This window comes from Pleurodeles waltl, chromosome 8, assembly GCF_031143425.1.
Source record: "Pleurodeles waltl isolate 20211129_DDA chromosome 8, aPleWal1.hap1.20221129, whole genome shotgun sequence".
Taxonomy (NCBI): Eukaryota; Metazoa; Chordata; class Amphibia; order Caudata; family Salamandridae; genus Pleurodeles; species Pleurodeles waltl.
This window is the reverse complement of record NC_090447.1, coordinates 1,123,562,306-1,123,577,635: the sequence shown is the minus strand read 5'-3', so window position 1 is coordinate 1,123,577,635 and position 15,330 is coordinate 1,123,562,306. Positions and strand designations below refer to the sequence as shown.

The window sequence follows — 15,330 nt, the reverse complement described above, 5'->3', positions numbered from 1 at the left end:
TATAAGTATGGTTAATTCATCTTTATTCAATGTTCCTAATATATTTTTCATCACTACTGTATCTCTAAAATAATACTTTTAACATTAATTCATGTCAGTAGTTCACTAAAATATAAATGCACAATATCATTCCATGGCGTAACGCGATGTTCCAAATAAGTGGAGGACATAATGTCTGCCATATTTCAAACATTTCATATTTATTTCTCTGTTAGGCTTTTAAACAAAGATTTGTAAGTCACCACATGCTAACTTTTATGTCAATAATGTATTAGTAAAATCTGATTTCTATCATATGTGAATTGACATCATTGTGTTTTCATCTGTTAGGGTCCCAAACTTCATAAAAGAAAAGATCTTAGGGGTTTTACTTTTCCATGTACATACATTCAGCTTGTCTACATCTCATTCTATGACTTGAGAGTGTCACAATTTATTAAAGTGATTCTAATGCCTAAGGTTTCTTGGCAGATGTTGGAGTTACAGGAAAGGTCATGGCCTGATTGATGCCTTATATGCCTCACTTACTGCATATTTGCCAGATGTTGCGACAAGGGCTGGCAAGCTTAGCTTTGAAATGCAGACTAGATAGATTTGATTTGAAAGGCATCTGGGATAGCAGGAATTGATCACCAATAGTAAAAGTTTCAAGATTAATACAAGCATACCCTTTTCAAATAACAGAACATATGACAATATTGCAAAGTCAGTCACAGCAGTGGTGATGACAAAGTAAGATTATTCATTGTAGAAGAGTTGACAAAAAGGAGTGATACAGATCCTGTTTTATGAGGTTTATTTAGGACACATTAATCATTACTCTGAGAGCATGTACAAAGTATTGGAATGACAGGAGGTGCCCAATGGAGAATTGTTTTCTTACTATACACTTGAAAAATAAAGTTACAATAGCTCTCTCAAGCAGTGACTGATCTATCCATTGCATTCGACTCAAACCTTTTTACATTGCCGAGCAGCACTTACATTTTAATCTCTAATTTCTTTTGCAAGAAAATTGCATGATAAAATGATTTACAAAATACAACAGATTAACAAGAATGCTAGTACTTTATAAGAAGATGTCTTTCTTGGACAGTCATATTGCAATCACTCCTCAACAAATCGCTCTCCAAACTGGGAGGTGAGAATCTTGTCAATCAAGTTCTATTTTGCTTGACATGCCTCAGTCACTTGTCATCTCTCATACCACTTCTGATAAAAGAAAACCCCTAATACAACACTCTCTGCCTAATCCACAACAATTCACACTATCTTGTCAAACTGGTTGCTTCCTATCAATTATCTCAAAGCCTAAGGTTAGCTAAACATAACTTCTTACCTTATGAAAGACCAGATGTAGGAAATGTGGTGGCAGCTCTCTATATGTACATGCTTCATAACTTAGAAATACCACTTCTGGGACTTTCTCAAACTCAGTGGGCCTTTTCAAACGCATATCTTTATGCTTGCTTATCGTTAATAACCTGCTGCCAAAACTCTCAGAACTTGCTCTGCAGATGTTACATTTCATGCACTGATTTGAATCTGAGATTTTGCTCCCTTACTAGTTAGACACTGAAAACTAGTGTTGATGCATAACCCAAAACACATTTCCTGCCTCAGTGGGTTTAACTACCCAAGGCTTTGATGTTGTCTCACATTAGGAAGTAGAATAACTACCTATTGACTCCAGATCTCAGCTGGTCATTTGACTGGAGTTTAATCTCTTCTCTGTGCTTTTGTATCCCCTCTTTAAGCACACTGAGGCTAACCTTGGTGTACTATCTATGAGGTTATTAGGTAATGCAAGTTTCTCATGAATGTTAACAGCTATCATTGCCACAATCTGCTTTTACGTACCGACAATTAATCTATTGTAATTGTCCATAACTAGGTGCAATAAAGCTATGTGCATCAGCTTGCTCCACTCCCTCCACAAGTGGCATGCAAAAGATGACCTGTTGAAAGAACTACTGCAGATGATGTGACATCTTGCCTGTACAATCAAGTTCCATGCCCTCAAAACTGCCTCAGTATAAGCAAAACCACCTCTTCAAAGTAGACGTAGTTCTTGTTGCCCTTAAACCCTTCAATCCTTGAATGTACAACATTTAAATGTTTTTAACAATGAGGCATAGCAGCCTGCAATTGCTGTTCTTACTCTAGATCAGTGATGTAGGTGAGGTTTGCAGAGGAAATTGCAGTATTACTTTCAGCTGAGTTGGAACCAACCTTGTTTTATGTGCAATATATGTATGTATTTATAAAGCAAGAACCTAGCCAAAAGATATCAGAGCCCTGTAAGCGGTCAAAGGGAAGCAAACAGTCAATGGGTGATAAGATAGATCACTGGCTATTGAATTGCCACTGCATTGTGATGCAGTGTTTTTCAAAGAGGTGTGATATCAACTGTTTCCTAAATTGGAGTAGTGATGGGGCAGGCTTTTTTGATACAGTAATTCTGTTCCTGTTCCTGAGTGCAGAAAAGGAAAATGCCTATTTTTTTTTTTTTCTTCCTTGTTTGTAGTTTTTAATCTTTGAATTCTGATGCCTTAGCCTTTGGGAAAAAGGATGTCTGTGTGTGTGAGGATGTGAGAGTGAACCATGTTTCTATGATGAGGGTGCCAAGCATGTGATAAGTGATGAGGTCTGCAATATCTTCTGGCACATGGTGTACTGCAGAGTGAGCATTAATGAGCATGAGTGGGATATGTATTCTGTGGTTTGTCGGTGTGTGGTAATTAGGGGTTATGTACGAGGTTTGGTCCTTGTGTTTGAATTTGCTAGAGTGTGTGTGTGTCAACTTAGTCTGGCTGTGATTTTGGGAATTGCCAGATAAGGGTGCTGGGTAAGGTACGTGATTACATCAGGTTTCAGTGTAACAAGAGTTTTGGCCCAAAGTACTTCTTGCCCCTAAAAGGCCCAAACAGGCAATGTTGTTATCTGTGTCCACCCCTTCTGAAGGATGATTGGATAGTTGGAAGCCCTAAGGAGGTGAATCAAATAAAGAGGAGTTCACTGAAGTAAGCATGACAAGAAGCAATGTCACTTCCTGTGCAGATGGATAATGGAAAGTGCAGTGATGTTGCTTTTATGAAGTTGGTTGATGGGGAATGAAGTCCCATTGCCTGGCCTTTTCTTTTAAAGGGGGTTTTCACTGGAAACCAGTGATATCACATTGTGTGTAGATAGGTGTTAAAATTAGGTCCTCTCGCCTGGCTTCTTCTTTTAAAGGTGGTTTTGTCAGTTAACCAGAAATGTACCTTTGTGTACTGATGAGCCAATCATTTTACCAAGTCACCACTGTTGTAAATGGACAGCGCATTTAGTAACCATTCATTTGATCCTGCATGTCACATTGTATTGCAGCTTTTTACCAACATCTCTGGTATGGTGGATAACCATGGGATGTGCCAGTGTTCCGTTTATCTGCCTGATAACAGCTTTCCAGCACAGCAAGTAGAAAAATTGGAAATTACCACTGAGGCACTGTCAATCCGGGTTGAAACAGAATTATCTAAAGTAAGTACTTTTGACACATGAATGGCAAAATAATATGTATCTTATATCAAAGAGATTAATTTAGGAAGAATTATGAAAATATTTACACAGAATGTAGTTCTGCACTCAATACTATGTTTTAGTTCACAAAGTCAAAAATATTATAAAGAAATATAAGAAATAGTGTCCACATCGCAATATTTCTTTATTTTGTAAAATGTTAAAAAGTACACTACATATTGTCTTCAAACAACATTAGGCATTAAAATAACATGTTCCCATACATTCCCACCAACCTCATTTGTAACCAGAGTATCCCTGTAGTGTAATTATCAAAGATGTCTTTTGTTATTTTGGGGCTGTAATCTTTGGGAATCGCATTGGACTGAAATTTCCAAATAGAGAGGCGGAGAGAAGGAAAGAGAGGAAAAGTGGTATAGAACAACAGTCAAAAGAGATGGTGAGAGACAAGAATGAAAGGAACAATGGGGAAAAAGAGCATGAAAGAAAGTAATAAAAGGACCTTCACATCTGTGCTTGTTCTATTATTACATTAGATTTCAGCAGATGAGATATCCGTCACCATTGTGACAGTGTAACCCATCCGCCGAGTTCTAAATCAGGCCCTTTTTAATTTGAATGGTAGAAGTAAACCTGTATGCAAGATGGGCATGGAGATTAAATGCCTCCTAAGTGGAGGACTTTATTAAAAATTGTTTCTCCACTCAACAAAAACAAAATATTAGACAGTGCACTTACATTTGGGTAGAACAAACTGTGGCTTTTGCAGCTTCCAAGTTCCAAGTTGTAATACTCAAAGAATCCCAAAAAAGTTACCCCAGATACATCCTTAAATCTACAAGATTAAGGGCCAGATGTACGAAGCATTTTTCAAGTTGCAAAGGGGCCGAATCGCAGAATCGGCCCGTTTGTGACTTGAAAAATGCTTTTTGGGAGGTACAAAACCCAAACTGTGATTCAGTAACTTGTTACCGAATCGCAGTTTGGGTTTTGTGATTCGGTATTAGGAAGGGGCATGTCAAGGGCATCAAAACAATCGCAGTTAGCACCAGTTTCAAACTGGTGCTAACCCATTCACAAACGGGAAGCGGCCCCCATGGGACCCCTTCCCCTTTGTGAATCGCAGCAAAAACATCTTTTCAGAGCAGAAAGTGGTCCCACACAACTGCCTGCTCTGAAAAAATGAAAAGAACACTTTTCATTTTTGTTTTTGAAATGCATTTCGTTTTCCTTTAAGGAAAACAGGCTGCCTTTGAAAAAAAAACGGCTTTATTTAAAAGCAGTCACAGACATGGCAGTCTGCTGTCTCCAGCAGGCCACCATCCCTGTGACGGCGGCCATTCCCAATGGGGTCGCAAATTGCGACCTAACTCATGAATATTCATGAGGTAGGTAATTTGCGACCCCATTGGGAATCGCAAACAATGTAAAGTACACTGTTGTACATCCGGTTTTGCGACTCGCAGTTTGCGACTCGCAAAAACGGATCTTTGTACATGTGGCCCTAAATTTCCATCTTTGATCAAACTCGCTTCAAGCATGAACTCAATTAGGTGTGATAGTCTCCTTCATGCAAGGTCCCTATGATGGGATGACTCCCTATTTCCAGGTAATTTATGCACACTGTTGTCAGTCCTGAACTTTCATATGATCTTCCAAGGTGTTGTAGCCTTGGTTTGCTTCTATTGAAATAATTAGACTAACACATCTCTAAACAATGATGTGTAGATGAAAAGCACATGGTTATAAACAGTGCCCATAATGACCTGAAGTGAGATGGTCATCCTACTCTATGACTTTACCCATTCAGGTTTTCAGCTATCCAAGACAATTCCACTTGCATGTTTGTTCTGCGCATCAAGGTGATGTCACTTGGATCAAGTGTCTCTTTTTGTTTATTATAAACGTCAGGTGGACAAGACAAGCCCTAGGTGCTTTAGTATGAAATGCAGTGTCACTTCTAAAGGAATGTGTTTTCTTTTTTAAAGTGTCCTCCTCTTAGCAGTTCTTTTGGAATTATTGCACTAAATGAGTCATCTGAGAGAGAACCAATATGTTCTGCTTTAATGTAATCTCTCGACTGATAAAAAAGAGAGACAATTTACAATGTTTCATTGCTAGGTGGCAAGATGTTGCAATATAAAAATCACTTATACATCATAATTTATCAAAACACCCAGATGTAAAAGGGTGTAGACACATTAGCGAATTTGTTTTTACGCTAATGTGACATTAGACGGTCAAAAACACAGCACCAGATTTACAAAGTGGTGCAATGCTTCCATTGCAACACTTTGTAATTACTTTTGTCACATAATGCCTGCGTCAGGTATAATGTATGCCAGGGGGCTTTCTGCCATTGGAGGGGAATGGCGCAAAGAAATCTAAAAGATTTCTTTGCATCATTTTTTCAGGCATTTTTAAGATCAGAGAAAAAGAAAAAAAAGAAGGCGCCCATTGGTTTCAAGGGGCCTCTGGACGCTTTGCAGGATTAGCGTCATCATTTTTTATTCGAATCCTGCAGAGCACTAAACTAGTGTCAAACATTTTGAAGCTAGTTCCCTAAGTACTAACTATATTAAATATGGGCCACACAAGGTGGCATTGGAGGGTGCTAAGGGACTCAAGAAAAGTGGTGCTGCACTAAGTGCAGTGCCACTTTTCATAACTGTGCCCCTAAGTGTATGAATCATAAATATCACTTATGGTGGTGGCAGAAGCAAAGCCAAAAATGCACATAAAAGCTCATGATTGTTTTAGACATATAATGGTATTGCATTGATGATCAACCTATATTAACAAATGCAAAGACATGCTCCTCAAATTTTATCAAGTGTACAAAGTTTAACATAAACATCAGAGAAATCTTGAGTAAAAAGTAGGTCTGTTGGCAAAAACTCAATGAAACCTCTGATTAAAGGAAATGTTTTGCTAGAAAATGTGCTTGCAAAAATGTTTTTGGCTTCACGCATCCCGATTTTGGGTGATGTTGGGTTACTGTGCAACCTTAAAAAACTGTGTGAAATATCTGTTCCATTCAAAGTTAAAAGACACATTTGTAACTTCACACAGCCCTTTTAAGAAATAGGAATCCATTAGTTCTCACATCTGTAGCTTACACTTCAATAGTCAATGGAAGGTGTGAAAAAGTATTATGTTTCTCCTTATTGTCCTCCTCACAATCTCTGATTATCAAATCTCTGCAATTTGTTTTAAGTAGATTAATTTTTATAAATTCTGCACACCAGACTCTATTGATATCCTCAATTGAACAGCAACATAGGTGGCCTTGGTGGAAAACCTTAGAACCAAGGGTATAATTTTTTATATTATCCCTCACAGAGATTACAAATAAAACTGAGACTATACAACAGCTTATATTTAGGAATAATAGCTGTCAGCATAAATCTTAGATTATTCCTTCCCTTCAGTTACATCATACCGACCAGAACTATGAAAGTTTTATACCAAATACACTTGAAATGTAGGTCAGGAAAGAAGACCTGTGGAAGTCAGGGTTACAAATTATTTATCAACCTTTGGAATAGCATGCACATTCTGTCTTTATTGAAATACATCGCTACACATCAGAATGCACTGTCCATTGTTTTCTCTAGTTGATCTGTATAATCTGAACCATTTGCACCTCTCAACAAACATCTGCTGAAGCACTATTATCAATCACCATACACATATTTGAAATTTACTTCAAACTCTGATTTGACATTATATAAAACAGAATCCACTTACCTAGACATGGAATCATTACATTTTCATGAAACTACATGTGTTACCTTTTTTTCAGATCAGAGAATTTAGTAAAGCAATCGAAGTGTATGAACTGAAGATTCAGAATTTAACTATGAAAGTGGAAAGTATGGAAAAGAGCAGCGTTTCGTACACTGAATTGGAATTTGAACTGTTGAAAGTCGAAATCACAGAGATGGAGAGACTGGTTTCTCAGTTGAAAGATACTGTTATTGGAAGCAATCACATTGTTGTTCAGCTGTATCAAGAGGTAAGATTTCTGAAATAAACTTGTGGTGGGGAACAGTGGCTTAAAATAGTTCACACCTCTCTGGAATGTCTTATGGGTTATAGTTGGGAAAGGAAACGTACTCTTTCTTACTGTTCGACGTAGGGTCTGGTTCCTTGTATAAGGCCATTGAGAAAATCATGTGTTGTTCTTGAAAACCAGCTGATGTGTATAATCACTGTGATTTAATTAACATTTTGCAAAACAATCTGATGGGAAAACACTTACTTACAGGGAAGATGCAATGCACTGAAGTGAGCACCAAACTTAAATGTACAAAAAATTATGATTAAGTTAGGTAACAGGAATAGTTTGATGGTATACACATAATATGAGCTTATTTCAGTTGGTGCAGTGCTCATACTAGCTTAGAACACTTCACAGCATCATCAAGTGGTGGCACTGGTGAGCACAGAATCTGAGTATTCACCTGAGACTATTCCAATACTTTTGTGAGAGAAGAGTGCACTTGTGTGTGTTCTAAATGATTCCAGTGTGATAAATCAGTAGTAAAGGTGAAGTCAATATGCAGTTGAGTTGTAATCAGCTATGTTGCATTATCAGCTGCCAAGTGAATTTTGCTTTTCTTTTGTGATTGTGATCTTTTGGAGTTTAGGAGCCATACAGGTGCAGGCAGAACATTACACAACAATGGGTTGGGTGTATGCTCAGAACAGGGCCAAATGTGCCTTCATTTATATTTTCTGTCTCTGAACTTTCCTTCATTTAATGTAGGCTATGCCACAGACGCATTTGCTTTCGCGGTCGCAAATGGAATTGCATCGCATTGCGAGTCGCAAATAGGAAGGGAACACCCCTTCCTATTTGCAAGTCGAAAATGCATTTTGCGAGTCGGTTCCGACTCGCAAAATGCATTTCTACATAGCAAAGTGGCTTTAGCGACTCGCAAACGGCGATTTCCACCGTTTGCGACTCGCTAAACCTTTGCTACATCTGGCCCTAAATTCTCCTCGCTGTCAATTAGAAGGGGCGAGTTTGATAGGAAATGATTGCCCGCCATTGAGGAAGTGACATATTCCAGATATTTGTATTAGATTACAAATGTTTTAGATGCAAACTAAATGTGCACCAAAATAAGTTGATGCATTGTTATATCATTCAAGAACATGAAGATTAAGGCACCTGTCCATAAATAACAGAATTAAAGTGAAGAGCTACTTGAATTTTAATATACAACAATCGCCACAATCATACACTGAAAATACTTTTGATGGATTGTGGAATAACCCCTTTAACCCCTTGGGTGCCGTGGATGTAACGGTTACGTCCTGCACCTGGCCCTCGCTTCCCCTTCCACCCCGCCCCCCCCAGTGACGTCTGAACATGTCAGCGCACAATCATTAGAAGTCACCCTCATTGCACTGAAAGTTCAGCTTCCAGCGCAATCGGAAGAGAAAATACTTACAAGGCTTTTCCTTTCCTTTCATGTCTTTCTGAGCATTCCTGCAGCCCGATCACATAGCGATCGGGCTGCAGGAATGCCCACTACACACCAGGGATATTGTTTACATAAAGTAAACACATGAGGGAAGCAGCCCCTTGGGCACGGGCCGCTCCCCAAGGGGGGCATTCTTTTATTAGGCATTTTCTGCCCCCCCCCCGGGCCAGATCGGCCTATTTTAATCCACTAGCCACCAGGGATCTTTTTTTTTTTACTTTGTTACTTGTGGGGAGCGACCCCTTAGGCAAATTATTTTTAGGCCATTTCTGCCCCCCTTGGGGGCCGATCAGCCTATTTTTATTTGGCCAATCTTACCCCAAGGGGGCAGAAACCACTAAACACCAGGGATTTTGTATGTTTAAATCAATTTCACACAAGGGGAGCAACCCTCTAGGCAAGGGTCCCTCCCCTGGGGGCAAATTTATTTTAGGCCATGCAGATTGGCCTATTTTAATTAGGTTGATCTGCCCCCCAAAGTGGGGCAAAAACCACTAGGCACCAGGGATTTTTTTTTTTTTTGTACCGATGGGGAGCGACCCCTTAGGCAAGAATCACTCCCCTGGGGGGTCAATTTTATTTTAGGGCATTTCTGCCCACCTTGGAGGCAGATCAGCCTATTTTTCCTAGGCCAAACTGACCCCAAGGAGGGCAGAATCCACTAGCCACCAGGGATTTATTTTTACTTTGTTACATGTGGGGAGTGACCCCTTAGGCAAGGGTCGCTCCCCTGGGGGGCAAATGTATTTTAGGCCATTTCTGCCCATCCCCCTTGGGGGCAGATCAGCCTATTCTAAATAGGCCGATCTGCCCTCAAGTGGGTCAAAAACCACTAGGTCAAGGGATTTTATTAAAATTATTTTTTCACAGATGGGGAGCGACCCCTTAGGCAAGGGTCGCTCCCCTGGGAGGCAAATGTATTTCAGGCCATTTCTGCCGCCCCCCCTTGGGGGCAGATCGGCCTATTCTAATTAGGCTGAAACCACTTAGGCACCTGGAATTGGTGTGAGTGTGTTTTGTTTGGGGGGCAGCCCCTTGGGCAAGGGTCGCCTCCCATGGAGCCCATTACTGTTGGCCATTTCTGCCCTCTTTGGGGGCATATCAGTCTATTTTTGGAAGGCTCATCTGCCCCCAAGGGGCGCAGAAAGCCCACCAGACACCAGGGAAGATTGTTTTCCAAAAAAAGCTTGTGGGGGTATGGTCAAACCCCCCAGTTGTTCTGCCCGCTGGTGGGCAGATAAGGCAATTACCCCCGGCCTACTCCCCGGAGGGGCAGAAAGCCTACTAGATGAAAGGGAAATAAAAAAAGTAAAAAAATAGTGGGGTGGTGGCTACCAACCAGTATGGGCATAGTTATGCCCCCACCTCAACTGAAGGGGGTAACAGTCTTCCAGCTCCCCTCCTCACATTAAAAGATCTTATCCCAACAGCAAGCAAGAGTACATTTGATTATTTTGGGTTTTGGTTTTACATTTGGGCCATGAGAGCTTGTCTAACTCTTAAAATCATCCCACTTGAAATGGTGAGGGCTGCACTTTTGGACTTTGGGGTGGTGCCATGTGAAAAATCTACAAGACATAGACCCATCTGAAAACTAAACATCTGGGTGAGTCCAGGGTGGTGTGCTTCACATGCACCCCACACCATTTTCTTAACCACAATGCCCTGCAAACCCCCAACATTGCTTGAACTCACTTATCTTTCCCACATTTTTGTGATGGAACCTTCCGGGATCTGCAGGAATCCTCAAAATTCCTGCCACCCAGCATTGTCGCATGTATACGGATAACAATTCTGCCCCACACAGTCTAAAAACATTTTTTTCCAAACTGCCGTTTTGGACCCGCTTTGGTTTCCCTTCATTTTCAACATGTTTTTGGCTCTTCCCTGTCACAGTCACTTGGCCCACCTAGACAGGTGAGGTATAATTTTTATTAGGAGACTGAGGGGAACGTAGGGTTGTAGGAAATGTGTGCCAGTGTGATGATTCCAATCAGAAATGTAGGGAAAATGTGATTTTGTAGCTAAATTTGAGGTTTGGTGAGGATTCTGGGTAAGAAAACACTGAGGGATCCATGCAAGTCACACCTCCCTAGACTCCCTCAGGTGTTTTTCTTCCGGAAGTGTCTGGGTTTAGTAGGTTTTCCTAGATGGCTGCTGAGTCCAGGACCAAAAACGCAGATGCCCCCCGCAAAACCAGGTAGTTTTGTATTTGATAATTTTGATGTGTCCACGTAGTGTTTTGTGGCATTTCCTGTTGCGGGCACTAGGCCTACCTACACAAGTGAGGTACTATTTTTTTGGGGAGACTTGTGGAAATGCTGGGTGGAAGGAAATTTGTGGCTCTTCTCAGATTCTAGAACTTTTGATCACCGAAATGTGAGGAAAAAGTGTTTTGTTTGCCAAATTTTGATGTTTGCAAAGGATTCTGGGTAATAGAACCTGGTGAGAGCCACACAGGTCATTCTATGCTGGGTTCCCCTACATGTCTAGTTTTGAAAAATTCACAGGTTTGGTAGGTTTCCCTAGGTGCCAGCTGAGCTAGAGGACAAAATCCACACCTAGGCACTTTCCAAAAAACACACCAGATTTCAATGTAAAAATGTGATGTGTCCATGTTGCGTTTCCTGTTGCGGGCACTAGGCCTACCCACACAAGTGAGGTACCATTTTTATCAGGGGACTTGGGGGAATACAGAATAGAAGAACAAGTGTTATTGCCCCTTGTCTTTCTCTACATTTTTTCCTTCCAAATGTAAGAAAATGTGTAAAAAAGACGTCTATTTGAGAAATGCCCTGTAATTCACATGCTAGTATGGGGACCCCAGAATTAAGAGATGTGGAAATAACCATGGCTTCTCTACACCTTATCTTGTGCCCATTTTAGAAATGCAAAGGTTTCCTTGCTACCTATTTTTCACTCTTTATATTTCAGAAAATGAATTGCTTTATACCCGGTATACAATGAAAACCCACTGCAAGGGGATGCTCATTTACTGGCTCTGGGTACCTAGGGTTCTTGATGAGCCTACAAGCCCTATATATGCCCGCAACCAGAAGAGTCCAGCAGACGTAATAGTATATTGCTTTTAAAAATGTGCCTTAGCTGGAAAAAGTTATAGAAGAAAAGATGGACAGAAGTGGCTCTTTTTCACCTCAATGTCAGTTTTGTTTTTATTTTAGCTGTTAATTTCTGTAGTAAAACCTTGAAGGATCTACACAAATGACCCCTTGCTGTATTTAGGATTTTGTCTACTTTTCAGAAATGTTTAGCTGTTTGGGATCCAGTATTGGTTTGACACCCATTTCTAACACTAACTGGAAGGCGGCTGAAAGCACAAAAAATATTAAAAATGAGGTATGTCCCAGTAAAATGCCAAAATTGTGTTGCAAAATGTGGTTTTCTGATTCAAGTCTGCCTGTTCCTGAAAGCTGGGAAGATGGTGATTTTCGCACCACAAACCCTTTGTTGATGTCATTTTCAGGGAAAAAAACACAAGCTTTCGTCTGCAGCCCTTCTTCTCCATTTTTTTTTTTTTAATGAAATTTTAGCTGTATTTTGGCTAATTTCTTGGTTTTCTCCAGGGGAACCCACAAACTCTGGGTACCGCTAGAATCCCTAGAATGTTGGAAAACAAAGATGCAAATTTGGTGTGGGTAGCTTATGTGGACTAAACGTTATGAGGCCTAAGCGCAAACTGCCACAAATAGCCAAAAAAAAAGGCTTGGCACCTGAGGGGAAAAGGCCTGGCAGCGAAGGGGTTAAAAAGTGCTCCTTGCCCTCGTGTGCGTGATCTCGCTTAAATATTTTCTTAAGATAATTGTTCAAATAGATGGAATAAGCAAGACTTGCAGAGTTAGTTCTTTAAGTGTGACATACAAGAATATGTTTTGATGAGTGTTATTTTCGCAGTAAGACCGTTTCTCCAAGACCTTGTGCTTTTGTAAGAAAGTGGTCCCACAGAACATCTTGATACTTGGTGAGTTGGATCATAATCTGAAAGAGATAAAAAAAACTAGACAGTGCAATGAAGACACCAACCCTGTCCTCAGGAACTCAGCTGATAAATTATTATGTGTAATGGGAAATTATGTGTGTTTTTACTAAATATCATCTAACATTTCCAGAAGCCTCTCATGCTGTTCGGTGCTAAGTTATGCAACATGAGGATGCTTGGGTCCTGAGATCCTCAGCTTCAGCTACTGTTTTTTGTACCCTTAATTTAATTGTGTTATTTTATCCAGAGAACATTTTAATTGTATGGTCTATACCACAGTATCAGAATAAGCCTCTCTGCTTGCAGTTCCATGAGAAACAAGATAAAGATGCAGATATTCTGCAAAACAGCATATATAAAAAAAAAATCACCAAAATTGTTTTTATTTATGGAGCGCCAGCTCCCTGTAATCCATGCAAAGGAGGAAAAATTACACAGGAACAGCACAAACACCAACAGATTTTCATGGAAAGCCAAATTGTGTTTAAAAAACTAACCCCAGCAGCATCCAGATGCAAACAAGAGGGAAGTAGAATATTGCATAATATTCCTTTGCGTAAAATGTGAAATTGGAAAATTACACATTTCATTTTCTTGTTTGAATCTGTTTATGGTTATTTTTTTTCCTTCTGTTGGTAACTGTAACATCATTTGCAAAGCCTTGCAACGTACAAGGATGACATTACATAAGATGTTTTCACAAAAATTGCTTCTGACAGTTCTATCGGGATGAGTACATCAAGGTCGAACAATCGAATCAAAATAGCTAAGCAAATATCTGGGGTTATTGTACATGATATTGGAGGATTCAATAGTATTCAACTATAAGAAAAGAATAAGGAATGCAACAATTTTACCTTTAACTTATGTGGCCCATACCAGCTATCCCTCAATCCAATTAGATGTGGTAGTGCATGGCAACAGGTTAAGGGGAATTGATGATTCGTTCAAGGGGACAGTTGATGAGCTGGGGGGAGGGTGGACCTGCATCACACAGATGTGGAGAAATGGAAGGCGCTTCTTGTGCATCTGCCCCATCACGTTGGGTTCAGGTGGGTTCCAAGGCAGATTTAAAATCAATCAGTATGGTGTCCCAGTTGATGGCAATGAGATATTTGTGCAGTACTAGGGTTTCCGCTTGTGCCCATATAGTAGTGGTTTGTAACCAGGCCATAAGTGTCCTTGACACTGGTGATTTCTATTTCCTGGTAATTGGGCACTTGGCCAATAACATGCCCCAGGTCAATGAAGTGGGAGGTAGCTGTGTGTTTTTTGTCTCTCTGCTATAAGCCCAGGAAACATAACTCCCATTTGTGCATGGGCGCCGCATGCTGTGGATAGGTGCTTGGTAACCGCCTGCCAGTACTGATGCAGTAAAGGGCAGGCCTACAGCATTTGTAGGAAGTCTGCATCTACTAGGTTGCAGTGGGGGCAGGCGGAATCTACCCAATGAAAGTAGCAATTAATCTTATCAGGCGCAAGATGGGCTCTGTGGAGAGTGTAAAATTGGATGAGTATGAAACAAGCATTCCGCAGGACACAGACAGGGCTCTCCATCATGGTGGACCATTCCTTGTGAGTACAGGGACGCATCATGTCCACAGCGCATGTGTGCGTAGTGAGTCTGTGAACCAGCAGATTAAGGCCCATATTTATACTTTTTAGCGCCGCATTTGCGTCATTTTTTTACGCAAAAGCAGCGCAAACTTATAAAATACAATTGTATTTTGTAAGTTTGTGCTGCTTTTGCGTGAAAAAAACAACGCAAATGTGGAGCTAAAAAAGTATAAATATGGCCTAAGTGTTCACCTGCACCATCACATGTAAGAATTGTAGTGTCAGGTGTGTCAGTGGTTCCTGTGAGAAATCACCCTACCTACTCCTTAGTGCACAGAGTAACAAATTATAGAGAAGGAAGTGGCCAGAGTGATGCTCCTTGTTCCTCATCAGGGAATCAAATGGCACGAGTGAAGTTTGGGATTGATAGGCTGCCCCTCTCTGTAGATAGATAAAGTTCTGAAAGCTCAACCCTGCATCAGGAATTATGCCAGATGTCCCTCATCAGTGATTCAAGGGATGGGGAGAAGGACCATGGAATGTAAAGGGCAAGGTTAGTGAAGTAATACAGGAGGCATGGTAGCATGACCATTTTGAGGAGGGCCACATGGCCAGCCACAGATAGCAGTCATGTTTTCCAGAAATTTGCCAGTGTGGTGTACCTGCACAAAAGAGACTGCAGTCAAACAGATCTATAGGTGAGTGATCTCTTTGAAGGCCTAAATACATGTTTGGTTGCCATGCTATCCTAACTCCACT

At 40.5% G+C, this 15,330-nt stretch overlaps 1 protein-coding gene across 1 annotated transcript in view; it reads left to right on the top strand.

Annotated features, from left to right (window-relative positions):
- Nucleotides 1-15,330, top strand: part of OLFM4 (olfactomedin 4) — a 91,164-nt gene that overhangs the window by 39,485 nt on the left and 36,349 nt on the right. The window contains exons 3-4 of the mRNA XM_069205317.1: nt 3,370-3,522; nt 7,328-7,540. Of these exons, the coding sequence (XP_069061418.1) occupies nt 3,370-3,522; nt 7,328-7,540 (366 nt within the window). The remainder of the gene's footprint in view (nt 1-3,369; nt 3,523-7,327; nt 7,541-15,330) is intronic.